The sequence below is a fragment of the Sander lucioperca genome, chromosome 17 (assembly GCF_008315115.2).
Source record: "Sander lucioperca isolate FBNREF2018 chromosome 17, SLUC_FBN_1.2, whole genome shotgun sequence".
Taxonomy (NCBI): domain Eukaryota; kingdom Metazoa; phylum Chordata; class Actinopteri; order Perciformes; family Percidae; genus Sander; species Sander lucioperca.
Window position 1 is genome coordinate 24,725,122 of NC_050189.1, and position 17,863 is coordinate 24,742,984.

Below are 17,863 nucleotides of genomic sequence, written 5' to 3' on the forward strand. Positions count from 1 at the left end.
AGAAACCTGACTTGCTGATCCCCACACAAAATAAACCATGACTGCAGAATCTGGTTCATTAATGAATCACACAGAATGATTCAAAAGCTGTCTAGACCAGAATGTGGTGGCTATCCAGGACAGGAAACGTCATTTTGTGTGAGACCTCTTTATGGCCCTTAATCATTAGCTCTTCAATGCAAACAGACAGCGTGTAGATGTTGCTGCTGTGAGTGCCACTCATTGCTTATAGCTTACTGTATGTGTCATTTACACACTTGAATCTCTCACAGAAGATTAACACTGAATTACAGATGTTATACATTATCACCAGGCAGAAGAAAGAGCACATGTGACCCTGTACTTGTACTTGAGTATTTGCATGTCATGTTACTTTATACCTCTACTTCACTACGTTTCAGAAAAAGATATTGGACTTTTTTTTACTCCATTCCTGGTTCTCAACCTTTTTGGCTTGTGAACCCTTACAAAACAGCAGCGTCTAGTTGTGACCCATTGTCTTAGATGTCTATGAGTCATTAGATGTTCCACCAAAGAGACATTTCCCCTATACACTTCTCACATGGTCTAATTCAAATTTGAGGTTCAAATGGTTACAATTATCCAATACAAAATTCCATTCACAAAAGAAACAAAGATTAAAGAAATGAATACAAACTTGTGTATCAGAACGTGGGGTTTTCTCCTTTCCTACCTCTTTAATCATCCCACAATTTTGAAATGAGGTTGTGACCCTTGGGAGGGGCCTTACCCCTAGGTTGGGAACTACTGGATTAAACTAGTAGGCTATGTACTGTAACGTAGCTAAAACTAACCATGACCAGCTAAATGCTACTTAGACATTAATGTATCATCAATTGAAAAATGTTATATATCATATAACACTCATAGGAGCCATTGTTCTGCAGAATGTGTACTTTTACTTATGATACCTTAAATACATTTTGCTGCTAATACTTCTGTACTGAAGTAAGATTTTGAATGCAGGATGTGCAGAAAGTAAAGGATCTAAATACTGTAATTCTCTCTCCAAAGATGCTCACCTTCTTCCTAACTTAAAAATGTAATAGATATAAAGCTGTATGGCATCACCGATGACAATTTTGTTCCTGTATATAGTTTCACTTTTGATCACGCAGTCTTATGTCATTTTTAAGTCCACATTTCAAATTGCCATGTCAGTAGATACTAAGTGCACGAGTATAAGCTAATGAACAAGACATAATTCTTCCATTTCAAACTTTTGAATTTGACAGTCCTAAAGTTGACTTTAGTACCTTTGGCATTGATGACTCACTTCCAAAAGGTGTCGACACCGGCCACGCCTGTCAACTCCCACAGAGCAAATACGTTAAAGTAAAAAGACAATTACAGGACCTGACAGGGTTAACATTTCCATTACGTTGAGTAAGCATTTGTTTATCGTGGTTACCGCATTGTAAATAGAAATTATAAGCAATTTGAAGAATTTTTATTTGGCAGTTATTGAAACAGGTATAAGCCCTTTAAGGTGAAGACTCTCCTTTCCACAAACTGTTACTGAAAAAGCAGTACATTACATGGAAACTGCAGTTAAATGACATATACTAACACAGTTGTGTGCTACTTGCCACCTGAGCGTTCAGAAATCATCAACTTAACAATAAGTGCTAAATATCATGAGGTGGTGTTCCAGGACAGATGTTAATACATAGATACTATATTTAGGAATCAAGATAAAATATAATTGATAAGAAAACGCAGAAACAGCAAAGCAATAAAGTGATGGACTCAACAAAATGCAACACATAAAACACATAAAAACACATACTGTATACTGCAGGGCCAATGTAAAGGTGTGCCTGCTGGTGCATGAATCAAAGGTGTGAGACTTGTAAACATGGGAACTGCTACTTCTACGCATTTGTTTGCTAATTTAAAATATTAAAAAACTCCTTTTATCCCTATAAATATTATAATGTGTTAACTTTTTATTTATTATATTTATTTAATGTTTATTTTGAGGGACAACTATATAACATGGACCAATGCCACATACATCAGCATTTATAGAAGAAGCGGATTGGTTCTGCCTAGATGGGCCTTTACACAAATGCTCATTCATAACTCAACAAGAAAATACACTCAAAACGGAAACAAAGATACAATAAAATGACCATTAAATTCAATGACAAGCAGCAGATAATTTATGACAACATGACTGATCCATTTTTACAGTAAAATATGTTTCAACTTGAGTTTAAAGTCACCGAGCAGTTGACTTAAGGTGAGCCTATGTAACACAAGTTGTTACATTTGAGTGGCTGTAACTTGGTTAGAATTACTTGTTTATGGGTGCCTGGGTAGCTCACCTGGTAGAGCAGGCACCCATATATAGAGGTTTATGTCTTGACGTAGCGGCCATGGGTTCGCCACTGTGGCCCTTTGCTGCATGTAATTCCCCCTCTCTATCCCCTTTCATGTCTTCAGCTGTCCTATGTGAATAAAGGCCTAAAATGCCCCCCCCAAAAAAGAAAGAAAAATAATTACTTGTTTATCTTGAACGATCAGTAAGGTTGGGACAGATTGCTTAACTTTCTCCTCATTTGGTGTTATTCTGCTGTTTCTGACTCAGTTTAAAATGGCATAATGACATATCAATGCATGTCAGCTTGTTTTTCTAAACTTGCAAACCAAAACCCTCTCTTAAACAATTCTCAAGCTGATTCACAGAGCCACATGTGCAGCAGTTACAACTCAACTGCAGATCTTTGAGTCATTGTATCGCCTCAAGTCCACTGAAGCCCCCTTTTTTTTAAAGAGTCATGAAAATAACTTCCCGAATCCCCCCAAAACAGCCAAATAAGGCACTTTTGGTGATGACTCACCTGTGCCTGAGATGTTTTGAAACTATTCTCTCAGGCTGCCTCAGACAAACTTGTAACAATATCGAGTGAGTGTGCAGAGTTTGGCCTGGATCCTCCTCTGAGACTTTTTTTTGCTGAGTCAAATGCAAGCACACCCTGTAACAGCGAGCAGATGAAGTCACTGAGCAAAGTCTGGCCGATAGTAAGCTGACTCGCTGAACAAGCCGCCCTCGGTGCTACTAACCTTGCCCTCAGAAGCATGTGGAGTTTATTTACTGCTGGCAATCGACTGAGAAAGTGAGTTGGTCTATCGTAAAATGTGAGCTGGAAGAGGGAAAATCCCCACAGACTGCCAACACTGCCCTTGACTCACAAATTTAAACGGAATCTTGATTTTTCATATTTTTTTTTGTCAACTTGGTGAATCAGCCTGCGTGAACTCTCTAGACTATTAGAAGTGACCTAATTTCCCGACAGCTATTGCGTTATATTCTTATTTCTCAGTGTGTATGTTAGAGCTGTATAATGTTACAAATGCATTATGGACGTCATCCTGATACTGTATGTTGCCCATCACAAGAGTCTCTTCCTTAGTTCTCGTGCATCTCTAAAATGGCATCCTCTCTTCTTTAACTCACCTGATTTGGCTGAATTTACTTCATCAGTGTACTTCATGCAAACAGGAAAGTGTATCTTAAATTTACAGTGACATTCACCATGTGTATATGGGGAAGAGTATAACAGACTATAAAAAGTATGAAATTATTATTAAATTGTTTCAATGTTATAAATCCCATTGAGTTTCGTAACAAACCAAAAGCAAAAAAAACAACATTGTCTGAGATTTAAATGATACAAGTTAAAGTAGCAAGTAGTATTTCTAAAAGTCTCACCTTTTGAGATTGCTGGGTGTTTATATACAGTACCAGTGTTCGAAGAAGTATTCAGATCCTTTACTTAAGTAAAAGTACTAATACCACATTGTAAAAATACTCTGTTACAAGTAAAAGTCCTGTATTGAAGATGTTACTTAAGTAAAAGTATGTAAGTAAAATCATCAGGAAAATGTACTTAAAGAATTAAAACATTTTAGAAACTGGAAACAATCAAAACCGTTCTGTCAATCAACTAAATGTTTAATCGGCTAATCATTTCAGCTGGACTTGTAGGCCCATATATTGTTGGGTAGTTTAATTTATAATAAAACATCATATTTTATAAACTACATGTGTTTAAAAATCTTAATTTGTAAAGTGACTAGTAACTAAAGCTGTCAGATTAACGTAGTGGAGTAAAGAGTACAATATGTCTCTCTGACATGTAGTGGAGTAGAAGCAGAAAGTGAAAAATGAAAAGAAAATACTCAAGTAAAGTACAAGTACCTCAAATTTGTACTTAAGTACAGTACTGGAGTAAATGTACTTAGTAACATTCCACCACTGTACAGTACTCCATATACTCTTTCTTGAAATACACCACTCACACAATAATTACTGAAACCAAAAGTAGAAACATCTGAATGAAAAATAAACTATAACTACTGACGACAAATAACAAAATAAAAGTATACAAAAATCCAGCGAGGATATAGGACTAACTTTGGCACCATACATCTTAATGGAATAGAAGAAAGATTTAAATAAGACATAAAGTAGATGAGATCTGAAGTACAAATGTATAACAAATAGGTACAAAAAATAGATCACACCATGCTTACATCCATTAAGGGACAGACATAATTACTGTAATGTGTGTGTGTATATATATATATATATATATATATATATATATATATAAAAAATAATAAATCTTTATATTTTCTTTGAACTTTTTCATCAATTTAAACTCATTTAACTGTAATGGTCCCATCTTTGAAGTGTAATAAATGGTTATTGAGAAAAAGCTCTTGATGACTTCACAAGACTTACCATATTATCATGTCTTCCAAATCAAAGTCTCGTCTGTCCAGAAAAAAAGGAGAATGCTATCCAGGATTTTGAAACTAAACGCCAATAAACGTAATCACAAAGGAGTGCCGTCGGCAAGAGTGATTAAAACAACTCCTCCAGGGGAAAACTAACGATGTAAGAGCTTACACACTCAAACTGGAGGTTAGTCAAGTGCTTTGACAGTGTGAATTACCGGGATGGAAACATGCAGGATCAATTTCCAGTGAAAGGTGTGGGGAAGCAGTCATTTGATTTACTATCAAAAACGTCTGGGAATACCTGGAAGAATGAAACACACTTCTGAGGAAAGATCATAGATAATGTTATGGCTCCTTGTTGAGAGTCTGGAAAGTCCTTAAAGAGTATGTGGGATGAAGACAACATTGAGTATGTGGGAGCAGCAGTAACTTAGCACATCTTGAAATACCAAGAACAAAACAAAAAAAAAAACATCTTGTGGGAGTGAGCAATGTTAGCAAGCTAGGCTAGCTAGTTTCCACTTTCTCACTGAAATACAAACTCAGCAGTGGTAAGTTAGCTTACTTCCAGTTGTTTTAAAGAGTGTTTTAAAGACTGTTTAAATGACTAATGGTTGATAGCTAACGCTGTGTGGGCTCGTAGGAAAAAGGCCTTGTCTGAGATGCTTCCACAAATCCTTTAGTGGATAAAAAATGGTTTTAGCCAATTTTGAAAATGGAAATATATAGCTGTAGTATTATTATATTTTATTTTTCCTTAGTGCAATGATGTGAGGGTGCAGAAAAAGGTGTTGTGAATCAGGAAACAGATTTCGTTTTTTAAAAGGCTATAAGGACATTAGTTGAGTTAGCAGGAAACACCTGGGGATTTCTGTAGCTCCTTCAGAATTATTACCATAAAAACCACATAAAATGCTTTGGCATGCTTAACCACCATCAATGTTTATTAACCCTACTTTGAAAAATCTCATGCATGTCTTGTCAAGTTCAGAAATTCAAACCCCACATAACTTACCCTCATGCTCCTTCGTCTTTGAATGTAAAACAAGAGCTTGACATTCAAAGTCTAGAGGGAACTTACATGAATGAAAGAGAGACAATAGTTTGACTCATGTTGTGTCTATTTCCAGTTATTTAGGGGGAAATCAGAGTATATAGACATGAAAGTACTTGGGAAACTATGTGACACAATTCCAAGGAAAGGAATTATAAAGCAACCTATCAAGACTGCACAATGATTGCATCACAAGTCACATTGAGGTGTCAGGGTTTGATCACAGGAGGGCGCTCTATTCCACAACTAGTCTTCATGCATACAGGAAGGCACTACATGAGAAGTAAAAAAAAGCATATCACTGCCCTTGTATAAAGGTGAAACAGTATTTTACTTCTATTTTACAGTGCTAATTGCCATTTGAGATCGTTATTAAGGATACCTCCATTAAAAATGTATGCAAATTCATTGCAGTTGAGTTTAGGGAAAGCTTAAAAGTGGGTTAATTTATTGATACTCTTACAGTCTACAACAGACAATGGAGAAGTCAAAGAAGTTTGTGGGTTGACAAACAATGGGGTGCAGAGTCTTTCTTGTGAAAAATTCAGAGGACAAATGCTGATTGTATAAGAATTGTGTAGGCCAGGTGTGCATCCTAAAACACATTTGTTTTAAAAGATGCTCAAAATCATCCAAATTGAGAGTTTATGTGCTGTAAAAAATACATTTTCAGTATTCTGAGTCATTCCTGGCAATCAGAACAATGTGCTAAATATAAAATTTAAGTCTCGAGCCCAAGCCGAGATAACCCTGATAACATCAAAATATATATTTTTTTAAACTGTATAAAGCTCCCTCCAGAGCCACATAAGTCATTATACAACAGTTTCCACAGGCTGAGTAAGAAACTGCAGTTCATGTGGGAAATTAGTGGAGTGGCCCTTTAATTCAAATAAACAAGTAAAAGCCTTACAGGAAGCTTCTAAACTTTCCAAAGTTTCCAGTACAGCCACAACATGTTTACCACTACTACACACCTCAAAACTTAGTGAGATGAGGGCACAAAAACGGTCCAAAAGGCTATGAGTGTAAGGCACTTAATGTACTAAAACATTTTTTCCAACATGCCCCCTCCTTTTAGCATTTATAAGCTATAATGTGGTTGTAAGCAGGTATAAGGAAGTGTTTATTAATGTATCTACAACTATAACTCCTCATGTAAAACAAATTTATCACATGTGGATGATTTACCCAGTTTCATTTATACTTTTACACAGTATAAAATATAGCTGTCTCTAACATGTAACATGTCTCTGTCTGTTAAAATAAAGCGCTACCAAATATTAAATAAGCCATTTACTAACATATAGCCTAAGGTCTGACAGTAATGTAAAACCAGCAAGCACATGTTGCATATTCGAATTATCATCTTTATTTGTTTTATTATATACTTTGTGTTTTTACATAAAGAGACATTTTTCTTTTACACATATAGAGTATATGGTTAATTTGTATCTGTATATATGTACACCTTAAATAAATCTTACAATAACACCAAGAAAATAAAACATTTACAGTGCAAGAATGTTCATTAGTGGTCAACTTTCACAGTCACTTATCCTGGTGAACCACAATCAATGCCAAGCTCACATGTTAAACTGCTTAGCCTTTTGATTTTTTTTCTTTTAGTTTTTTCCTTCACCATTCGTGCTTTCACATAAAAACACCATAGGAACTTTGGAGAAAGAAAAAAATAATTGTTGTCTTGACAGTAGGTTTTTGCAATGGAAGTGTGCAGATACAGAATGCTCATGTAGGCTAGTGGTAGCAAAATATCTGTTAACCTGTTAAAGCAATATTTAGACATTTTGGGAAATACACGTATTCGCCTTTTTGCCGAGAGTTAGACAAGAAAATTGATACCGCTCTCATGGCTGTACGGTAAATATGAAGCTACCACAAGTAAACGGTTAGCTTAGCTTAGCACAAAGGCTGGAAACGGGGAAACAGCTAGCTTGGCCTGCACATAAGCCAATGTAAAACCACACCTTGTTGTTTTTACACTTATACATAGACATGTCACAAACTAGATATAACATGTTAGTTAGTTGGCTTAAGAGGTGCTTGTAGGTGGATTTTGTTACCTTTGGATATAGAGTGTAGTTGAAAAATGTTAAAACAATGCTGATCTTTGATGTCAATGTACTTTTATGTTTTAATGTATTAACAATATATGCTGCAGCTGGGTTAGGCAGAAGAATTGTATCAATAATGTTAGACCCAATCAATATCCTTCTCTTTCATACAGATTCCTAAGCTCCTCAAGTTAATTAAATCATGTCTGACTGCTCTCCTAAGGTTTAGAGGGGGTGGCCCTTCTTTTGTCACACGGCAGGAAGAAATCCTTTGTTTATCTGTCTTAGAGCCGACCCCTGCTGGTGTGCCGAGTAGATAAGACCAAAGAATGTTTATTCCTGTAGCTTGAAAAGAATTTACATCTCCATGTTATAACCTTGAGGGTAACCTTGAACACATATGAATTTAAAAGTACGTCCTTCTTATAGGGGCAATGAAGAGATCCAATGGGATGCGCTCAGGGGCATGGACATGTCACTGCACCAAACGAAGGACTAATGCAAAATGATCCAAAGCCACGTGGGGAAAACGAACCGCCCACATCACCAGGAGAATATAGTGAGCAGCGTAGGAAAAGGGAGGGACTGAAAAGGTGTGGATCCGGTAGGAGATACCGCTATTTCAGCCCGCTGCAGTGTAAAACTTGTTGTTGTCATGCCATTTTGATATTACATCTTTTTGTTAAATCTTCATTGGACCAAGCCTCTCCTTTCTCAAAATCTGAAAACACAAGAGCCAGACTAGCTAGTTTCCAGTTTTTGTACCAAGCTAAGCTAAGCTAAGCTAAGGTGCTGGCTCTAGCTATGTATTTACCGCACTGACATGAAAGTGGCATCCATCTTCTCATCTTAGCAAGAAAGCAAAAAAGTGCATTTCCCAAAATGTCTAACTCTTCTTCTAAAGAGGGGTCGAGTAAAAACTTAAGGTGAGGTGTTATGTTAAGGAGAGTGTGTGGGCGCTCTGAGGAAAGTTTAATGGCAAATGTGTGCAGGAGAATTTCACAAAGTACATGAGTCATCATAGAAGCCTTAAATTGACTATGAATCTGGGTTGTGGAAATGTTCAAGGAGATATACTATACGAGAGGACAAATAACAGTTTAACATATGAGTTTGGTTTGCATGAATCATAGTTTTCTTTTACCTGTGCATTTGCAATCTTTGCCGAGTGTCAGAAAACATAGTACCCTACTGTTGTTGAATTCGAGGAAGCAATATGGTAATTACTAGCCTCGTTTCTTACCAGATGCTGAACAGGCATGTTTACAGTGTAAAGCATGCTAATAAGATGTGGAGTAGTCTAAAAATAAATGCTCTTGAGTTGTCTTTTTGCTCAATAATACTATAATACTTAAGGGCCTCCAGCATATCATTGACCTTTCCCATCCACTATTAAACAAAATACATGTGTGAGCCATTTGGTTCTTGCAAAAAAACAAACAAACAGGAGTGTATATTTACAGAGTAAAACCAATAAGTTCTTGGTGTTTCTTTTTGAATTGATGCATAAAAGTGAACATATATAGTTAGTATAGTAAGCTCAGCTGTACAGTCAGTGGGTAACCAGCCCAAATTCCTTGCATGCATTTCCTCACACATTCAGAGAATCTATTTACTATTATTTTACAGTTACTCCGCTGCTGTACAGAGGCTGTGTTGAGGTAAAGCAGGTGTTACTGGCCAGCTCTAACAGGAAGGGGTCCGTTTTAGGAGGAAATGGCAGCACACTTTTTTTGTTGTAGGGTGTGAGACCACATCAGACAGGAAAGACAGTGAGGGACAGCAAGGACAGACGCATGGGGAGGGTCGTGGGGGTGGGGTTGCGATTCTCAACGACACACACGGTATATTGCTGTTAAATTTGTGATTTCCACATTCTATGTAGCTTAAGGAGAGATTGTGGTTATGATTTCTATTCCCAGTATAAAACACCATTTGGTGTATATTTCTTTTTGCAATTAGTTGCAAAATACTGGTAGTATAACCTCTAGTCATAGATAAATATAAGGAATGGTCATTGTGTGATGACTTTAAATGCAGATTGCACACATGCACACAAAAGCACCTTTGATTAGAAAAGAAATTGCACAAGTTTGATAGATATCATTGACCATACATGTTGACACTTTCTACATAGAGACTGAGCACTGGTTTGCATGAAGAACTTATGAAACATGTTTGAAAAAGTATACATTTAGGTATACGACTTCTTAAATGTTGATTGGTATTATTCACCTCCAAGTGTCTACTTTAACATGCAGTTGACTCCTTGAAACTACTACCCCAGGAGCTTGACTAGCCAGTGAGTTGAGCCCAGTTCTACTGTGAACAAAGCACTACACATTGAATAATCTAAATCAACTATGACACTTAAACACTGTTAAGTTTTTTTTCAAATGTATTATTTTGACATTGACTTCATTACGGAACTTTTATGAGCCTAAGGTACTCATGCCTTTTTTTTCCAACCAGTGAAAGATATTGAAGGCTAACACATACTTTAAGAGGCTAAATTTCAATTAGGCTTTTTTTCTTCTTGTCTTTGTCAGTCGGTGCGTGTGAAGCATGGAAAATTCTGTACAGTCAGAAGAATGTGTTCAGTGGCAAAAGAACAAAAGAGGTGCAGATTGTCGAAATGGCTCTACATTGCCTAATACTGCTACAGTACATCTAATGCTACTTCTATATACTGTATTTCATGAAAATGAATCCAAAAATTAAAAAAAAGAAGAAGAATCCTCTGAAGAGACATTCAGTGGTGAAAAATGACATCCGGCAGGGGAGACGGGAAGCTTAAACTCGCCATTGAGCATTATGAATTAGCAAAATAAGAAATAAGAAGTTTGTCTGCCCAGCAAGAGTGTTTCATCCCTTGTTGCTCAGGTGCAAAGCCCACAGGAGAGTCTTTTCGCTCAATACCATCAGACGGGAAACACTTTTCACCCACACAGTCTGCCAATTCCTCATCCACAAACTCCACTCTTGGCGACAGCGTCTTAGTCTGTTGAACTAGTGTGTGTGTTCAAATATGCTCACAATTTCAGCTCAGCCACTGCATGTATTATTAAGAGTTTTATACAGCGCATATCTTGTTTTTCCCCCCAAAGTTCACAGGAGGTCATCCTCCTCAACCTACCAGGCGTGGTCTGGATTCGAGCTTGTCTATTGACACTAATGGCATGCATAATGCTTCTATATTTGGCTGATACACACAGAACCTCCCCTCACCTGCTAATTAAATAATAATAAATAAAAATCCACTCAGGTTAGGCCTACGCTAAACCAGCCAAGCCCTAGTCTTGTGCCCATGTGGGTTTAATCCCTTCTCGCCACCAACTGCTTTATTCTCTTGTCCAGTCCTCCTTATTCTTCTTTTTTATTCCTGGGGTAAAGGATCACAAAGGGTCGGGTGAGAGCGATGGCAGACAAGAAGTATGGTTGTGTTGGTGGTGGTAGTGGTGGTGACGAGGGAGAGTAAATGGGTCCTCCAAGGTCCTCAGATGGAAACCGGACAGGTAATCACCTTGTCCTCCAGCATGACGCTAACCACCAGGAAGACGAAATACAGCATGAACATGATGAAGCCGAGCAGCTTGCTCATGCGCCACTTGCAGGCGGCGATGGAGATGATGACGAAGAGGAGCATGATGAAGAGGAGCACAATGGCACAGAAGAGGCCATTGGAGCTGACTTGCACCGGTTTCAGTTCGTTGATAAAGGACCACATGAGCCAGGGGAACGGCAGTCTGCCAATACACAAACACATGTTACCGTTATTAAGCAATTATGCTTCATGTAATTCCACTCAACAATTTCTTGTCTTTCATCATTTTTTACAAATTGTAATGGGTCAAACCAAGTTTAAAATGGTACCCTGAACAAGGATGCCCTAAATAAAAAGAGGAGCGTGAAACAGGTTTGTAAGAGAACCGGTTTTCTGGTCGAGACTTGTTTTCATGTGGATATCAGGATGCTTGCTTCATCTCTCACCTTGCTGCAGTGATTGCACAAATTGTAGTGGTATGTTAAGGGGTTACGCACGTGTCAACACACTGTCATTATAATCACAAATATAAATTGTGGTAAATATAACTTTTTACATGAAATACATCAGTGTGGTTGTGCGGTTTTGCTAATCTGATAAATCAAAAACTATGCCATGAGTATCTTTGGTGTAGTATCTCAAGTATAAAGCAAGCTGTAGAGGTGTACTCCAGGGTGTGTCAGTACACTGTGACATCACTGTTGGGTTACAAGTGCAACATAGTAGTGCGCCAGGAAATAGCCATATGATTGCACTTTAACTGACAAAGGCTACCACCGTCTCCTGCCTTCTCTCTCTTTTATATGTTAACAACTAACTTTAGTAGTCTCATTTCCACTATTGTCATGATACTGCATACACATGAGTTGGTATACTTTTGTTTGTTTACCGTAAAAAATAATACACATGTAGCATCAACACAATTATCACAGTAAGTATTCTTGATTTTACATTATCAACTTCCATCAGCATCATTTTCGGGGGGATATTGAAGCATACATTGCTTCCACTCGATACCTGCATGTCATGTTAGTATACCCTGCACGCTTGTGGCCTAAAAGGTGTAGTACTCAAAAACCTGAATACTTGAAAGATATAATCAATATATTTAGAGGTCTGGACCGGGTATAGTGAGGCAACAGGACACTAAAACTTCCTGCCACTACAGCAAAGCACCCTTCTGACCGCACCCATCAGTGACCATGACCTTGTGTGGTCAGACAGGAAACTCACTCACATTTCACACATGAAACTCAATTGGAGACATTTTTTCCACCGTTTGTTATGTTACTCTTTAAAGAACATATGACAGAAAATGGCTTTTGATGTTTCTGACTATTGTGACAGTGTGAAAAGCAAACATTACAAGGAAAATTGAAAATGTAAAGACAAAGACCTGGAGAAAAATACATATTCATCTATCAAACAAACATTGTATCATGTAAATAAGGCTTCAGGATTCATGGTTATAATGTTATGGCAGATAATATGGTTAAAAAAACAACAACAGCAAGACCATGCACAAACTCAAATTGTACTCAGATGGCGTACCCAACAGTAATGTCGAAGATGTTGGAGCCTACGGAGCTGGATACAGCCATATCACCCAGCCCCTTGCGTGCCACAATAACACTGGTGATGAGGTCAGGGATGGAGGTTCCAGCTGCTAATATAGTCAGGCCCATAATCTCCTCTGTAATCCCAATGGTATCTCCAACCTGCAAAAACGGGGGAAAAAGGAAACTAAGCTTTGGGGTGAAAAAAACCTAATCTTTTTTTCTAGCTATTTTAATTTCCTTGTGACGCTTGAAAGCTGTTGGAGGAGACAAAACTCTAGCTCCAACAATCTCTTTGTTTAAAGACAGCTGTAATTACTTATGAGTAAGTGGGTTATAGAATATGGTTTTATTTTCTAGGATGGGAAATGAAGAGAAAAGACGACTGTATCTTGCCTTTGTTTTTTTTAAAAAGGATTATGCTTATGTTAGGATTTCACAGTGTTCTGGGACTGCTGTCATGATCACATAACACCCAATTAATTTTACTATGTCATGTCCTGGGGAGTGAGCAAGTCTTTGGCAACTGTGTACAGTACCTGGTGAGCCCACCACACCATTAGGTAAGAGAAGCCTGCAATCCAGGTGATGGCACCCAGGAAGGTGATGGGGAAGAACTTTTTTGCCGTCTGAAAGGCAAAGAAGAAGAGCGAGCCAATAGTGAATTTTGAAACAGACGCACAAATAAGGACTCCACACACAACATTTTTGTTTCAAACTTTTTGAGAAGGAGGAACTCTGTCTCACACACCGGCTTCCTGACGTCAGGCAGCGTTATCCACAGGGGGAGGACAATTGGTATGATTAAGAGGTAGGTGAGGCGCTTGCGGTTGGACTCGGGCCAGGACAGGCTCAGAGGCTGGTCCTCCTCCTCTTCATCCTCAGCCTGAGAGAGAGACATCGAAGATCAGAAAGAGGGAGAGGAGATAAAGGTTACAAAACAGACATCAGAATGGGTAATACCGCTTATGTTTTTGGTCTGGAGCTGCCACAAGAGGCTGTCAGGGTCGACATGTTTGTCACACCATGTAGTGTAATCACTTGATGTTTAATTTACTATTTGTGAGTAAATAACAGGCAAATATGGGGCAAACAGCACATTGAGTTGAGTCACGCTTTTTACATATTCATAAAGGGAAATTTCATAACAATCCAAGTGTGTCCTTTAGCTCGATAACTTGTCTCATTGGTATACACTTCTACATAGCAACTATCCAGAGAGGTAGGCAGCACTCTTGCAACACAAGCACTTAAAGAGGGACAAGACAACACAGAGGTCGGCAGAAATTGATGGAAGGACCTGGAAGTGCACGTGCCTTTGCTCTGCGTTGACCTTAAGACAGAGGAGTCTGATGACTGTGATTTGGGATATTGCACCGAGCCTGAAGGGCTCTGCCTCTCCATTCATCAGAGGACTATTTCACAAAACCTAGATAGCAGATTAAACCGGGATTTCCCAGGTATCCTGGATGACTTAAGCCTTGACTCGGTTTCACGAAAGCAGAAGCAACCTAAGTTTCCATGGAGATTTATTCTGTGCAGCTAGCCTGCTCCTGACCAGGCTAACAGCCAGGATTTATTAATACTGGAGCCTTTTCTGTTCACTCAGCAGTGGTTTTACCCTATTGTTATCAGCCTACAGGTACATATCGCTGTTCAGTTAAATACTGTTATTATTTTAACATTTTGACCACTATTTTAAAACTTATTCATTTGACAGTCGTTGGTGCTGTTATATTGCTGTATGAAGGCTGCTGTTGTTTGTTTGGTGAATATAGTATGGCAGTTGTTGATATAATTAGAAACGGCTGATAAAGTTTCAAATGTGTTTAAATGAAGTCAGTGATGAAGGGCAGTATATAAAGTGCTACCCTACATGTGTGTTTCTATAGTGGTTCTAACAATGGCTGACTAGTCAGAGACCAATAGAACTTTTTAGTTTAGTTTTATGTATTTGCCATTCTTAGCACACAATGTGTGTTCTGTCCAGTGAACTGGGACTATAATTTGAAAGGATTGTACAATTATAAAAACCTATCCTTATTGTACAATCCTCCCAAATTATAGACTTAGTTCACTGGACCATTAACTATATAGTTGAGGCTACTGCACATTCATGAAACAACAGGGAGAGGACACCTCAATGGTTTTTGACCTTATATTTTGCTTGGTGGATCATCTTTTTTTATGGCATTAGCCTACCTTACCTGTTTAGCTTTTATGCCTACTGTTGCAAAAGCAGACTCTCAATTAAACATTTTGCCACTTGTAAACTTTAATTTAATAATAACAACAAAGCCTTCTGAGAGCGGAAACATGTCTTAGGTCCCTTGAATCCAATTATACAGGATGCTAAGGAGCCGTGAGAAAAACAAGTCCACACAGGCAGATCTGAGCAGAACACACTGTAGACCTACAGTAGAATTTGTCTCTTGGCCTTTTGAAAGGGGTTAGCCAATGTGCAAAAAAACTGCAGCAAAAAAAGGGTGCAAAAGACATACTGTAGACTCGACAGAAAAGCATATAGCAGGGCAGATGTTGATACAGACGTTTCTCAAGAAAATCATTTAAGTCTTAACAGCTTTGATCACATCAGCTAAGCATGCCCAGAAAGTGAAGCAGAAATCTTTAAAGATGGCTACTGCACAAATAATGAATCATATGGAGCTTATCCTGCTGTGACAGCTAATGCTGTTGAGTATTGCCTGGTAACCTTGGTAATCAGAGCTGCCAAACAAAAGGCAGCGCTTGCATCACTTATGCTCAGCATTTTGATTTCTCCTCTTCTCCATATCCAGATGGCTGCATTGTTGTCTAAAACCAAAAACCTGAGGCTTCAGAAAGATCAATTCTGAACCACATCCACTTCTTTTCATAGATGTAAAGATACAAGGTTTTCATCAGTGTTACTATGTGTTGACTGCAGTGTGTGTGGGATAATAATAGCAACAGCAGCTCCTTCTTATGTACTAGCAGGTAGCCTGGCATTATATAGCATGTTTGCCCTGCAGCTCTTTCATGGCTATGTTGACTGCATGCAGGTGACTGTTTCTAGTTGACACTGCACACTGTGAGTCTGTCATTTATCTATTTATGCTTTACCTGCTTTCTCTCCTAAAGTACCCCATAGAGATGGTGCTCCCTACTCTGAGTTGATTCCCAAATGCCAGCCCCTTGGGGGTTTTTCCTGCCCTGTGGTGCCTCAGTTGGCAACACTGCCAACTCCGAGCTTAAAGGCACTGACTTTTACCAGGCACCACGGAGCTGCGAGGGGAGGCGTGACATTTGCTATTTTTTCTCTTCCCGGAGGGAAGCGTGTGCGCTGGCCCCTGGTGTGAGGCAACAAAGCTACAAGAGTTGAAATGGTCATAAAAACATGTAAGCACATAAGCACAGCGGCAAAAAGACTGCACCCTGATGCATTTGCATTACTTTGTTGATCCAACTTTTAATATCATGGAATGGACAGAATGCTATCTGAAATGACTTTGATCTTTCCATGTCCAATACTCTTTCTGAATAGGTTTATGGTATTCACACAGCACAGGTGTAATCTGACAAACAGAAGCTTATTCACTCATTTACTTTAATAGTTTGACTTTTATTGACTATTATAAATCTTTACTGCTGTACTACTGTAACATTTGCAATGGTGTGAATATCGGCATCAGCTATTTTGAATTATTTTTTAACAAAGAGCCTCTATCTGGATATGAAATTCTCATTTAGCAAAAAGGAAAGTGAACAGATCTGATGTTACTTCCTCCCTGAAATCCATGCTACACACACCCTCTTTAAAAAATTATAATTTTAGTTATGATAGAGATGAGTCTCAAATCCCTGTTGGTTATGACTTTCTTTAGTTTCCCAGTATGTTATTAAATGAAGTGATTACAGGAGCTTTACGCTCTCATAAATATTCAAAATGTGTGCTATAAGCAGAAAATCCAGAATATTATATTATAGTATTTTAACAGAACAATTTGCTGTGAGTCATACCCTGAATGTGCCCATTATTCATCTTTACAAGAAAAAAGCATTATTAAATTAGAACCAGATGAAAGTATGCTATACAATATTGCTTTTATGAAAAATAAACCCTTTCATTTGGGAAATATTGCAGTATAATGATCATTGCTGTCTCAGAAGGTTTCAACAACAACAAAAAGGGAGTCAGAAAATTGTTCTAGAAATCTGCTGACGATTTTAGTTTGACCTTAACTATCTTCTTATTCCCCAATCTTGGTTTCCAAGGCATCCAGGAGGAATTGAACAATTAGTATGACGGCATATGAAGGTGTGAACTGCTTCCAGCTACTTCCTGGCTGACACAGACAGGTGCACTGTGGGACACACCTCTAAAAATAGCTGCATGTACAATTAGGGATCCTGCACACTGGCTGCGTGGCGTGAGCGTGTCAGCTGCGTGGCGTGTCAGTTTTTATTTCGGCTCCCATGTTAACAGGTTAGAGCTTGCACACTGCCTGCGTGACACGCATGTCTCAGATAAGGCTCGAGCCGCGCCGAAAACGCGTGCATGCTAGAAATAGGACCTACACCTATTTTTCACGTCTACTGCGTCAAGGAGTACACCTCTATACATGGGTGCCCGCTCCACCAACTGAGCTATCTGGGCGCCCGAATCAGGGCTCATCTTAAGTAGTTTCTTGTGCAGTCTATTCTGGGAAGCTCCTGCATGCATCCACACCAGTCTGTATTTATAGACGACTGTATCTTACCTCAGAGGAATGCTGTATGTTAAAGTGCTACAGTATCTATTGTTTAGGTGCACAAAGATCTAATTTTGTAAGACTCATTCAGTTCATACAGATTTGAAAAACACTGTTTTAGTATACAAAGA

At 38.4% G+C, this 17,863-nt stretch overlaps 1 protein-coding gene across 16 annotated transcripts in view; it reads right to left on the bottom strand.

Annotated features, from left to right (window-relative positions):
- Nucleotides 1-7,451: 7,451 nt before the first annotated feature.
- LOC116039878 (sodium/potassium/calcium exchanger 2) overlaps nt 7,452-17,863 on the bottom strand; it is a 45,978-nt gene continuing 35,566 nt past the window's right edge. For all 16 annotated transcript variants that reach the window (XM_035993604.1, XM_035993603.1, XM_035993602.1 and 13 more), the window contains 4 exons: nt 13,754-13,888; nt 13,542-13,631; nt 12,998-13,164; nt 7,452-11,648 (listed from right to left, as the gene is read on the bottom strand). In XM_035993604.1, coding sequence (XP_035849497.1) covers nt 11,399-11,648; nt 12,998-13,164; nt 13,542-13,631; nt 13,754-13,888 — 642 coding nt within the window. In that variant the 3' untranslated portion in view covers nt 7,452-11,398. The remainder of the gene's footprint in view (nt 11,649-12,997; nt 13,165-13,541; nt 13,632-13,753; nt 13,889-17,863) is intronic.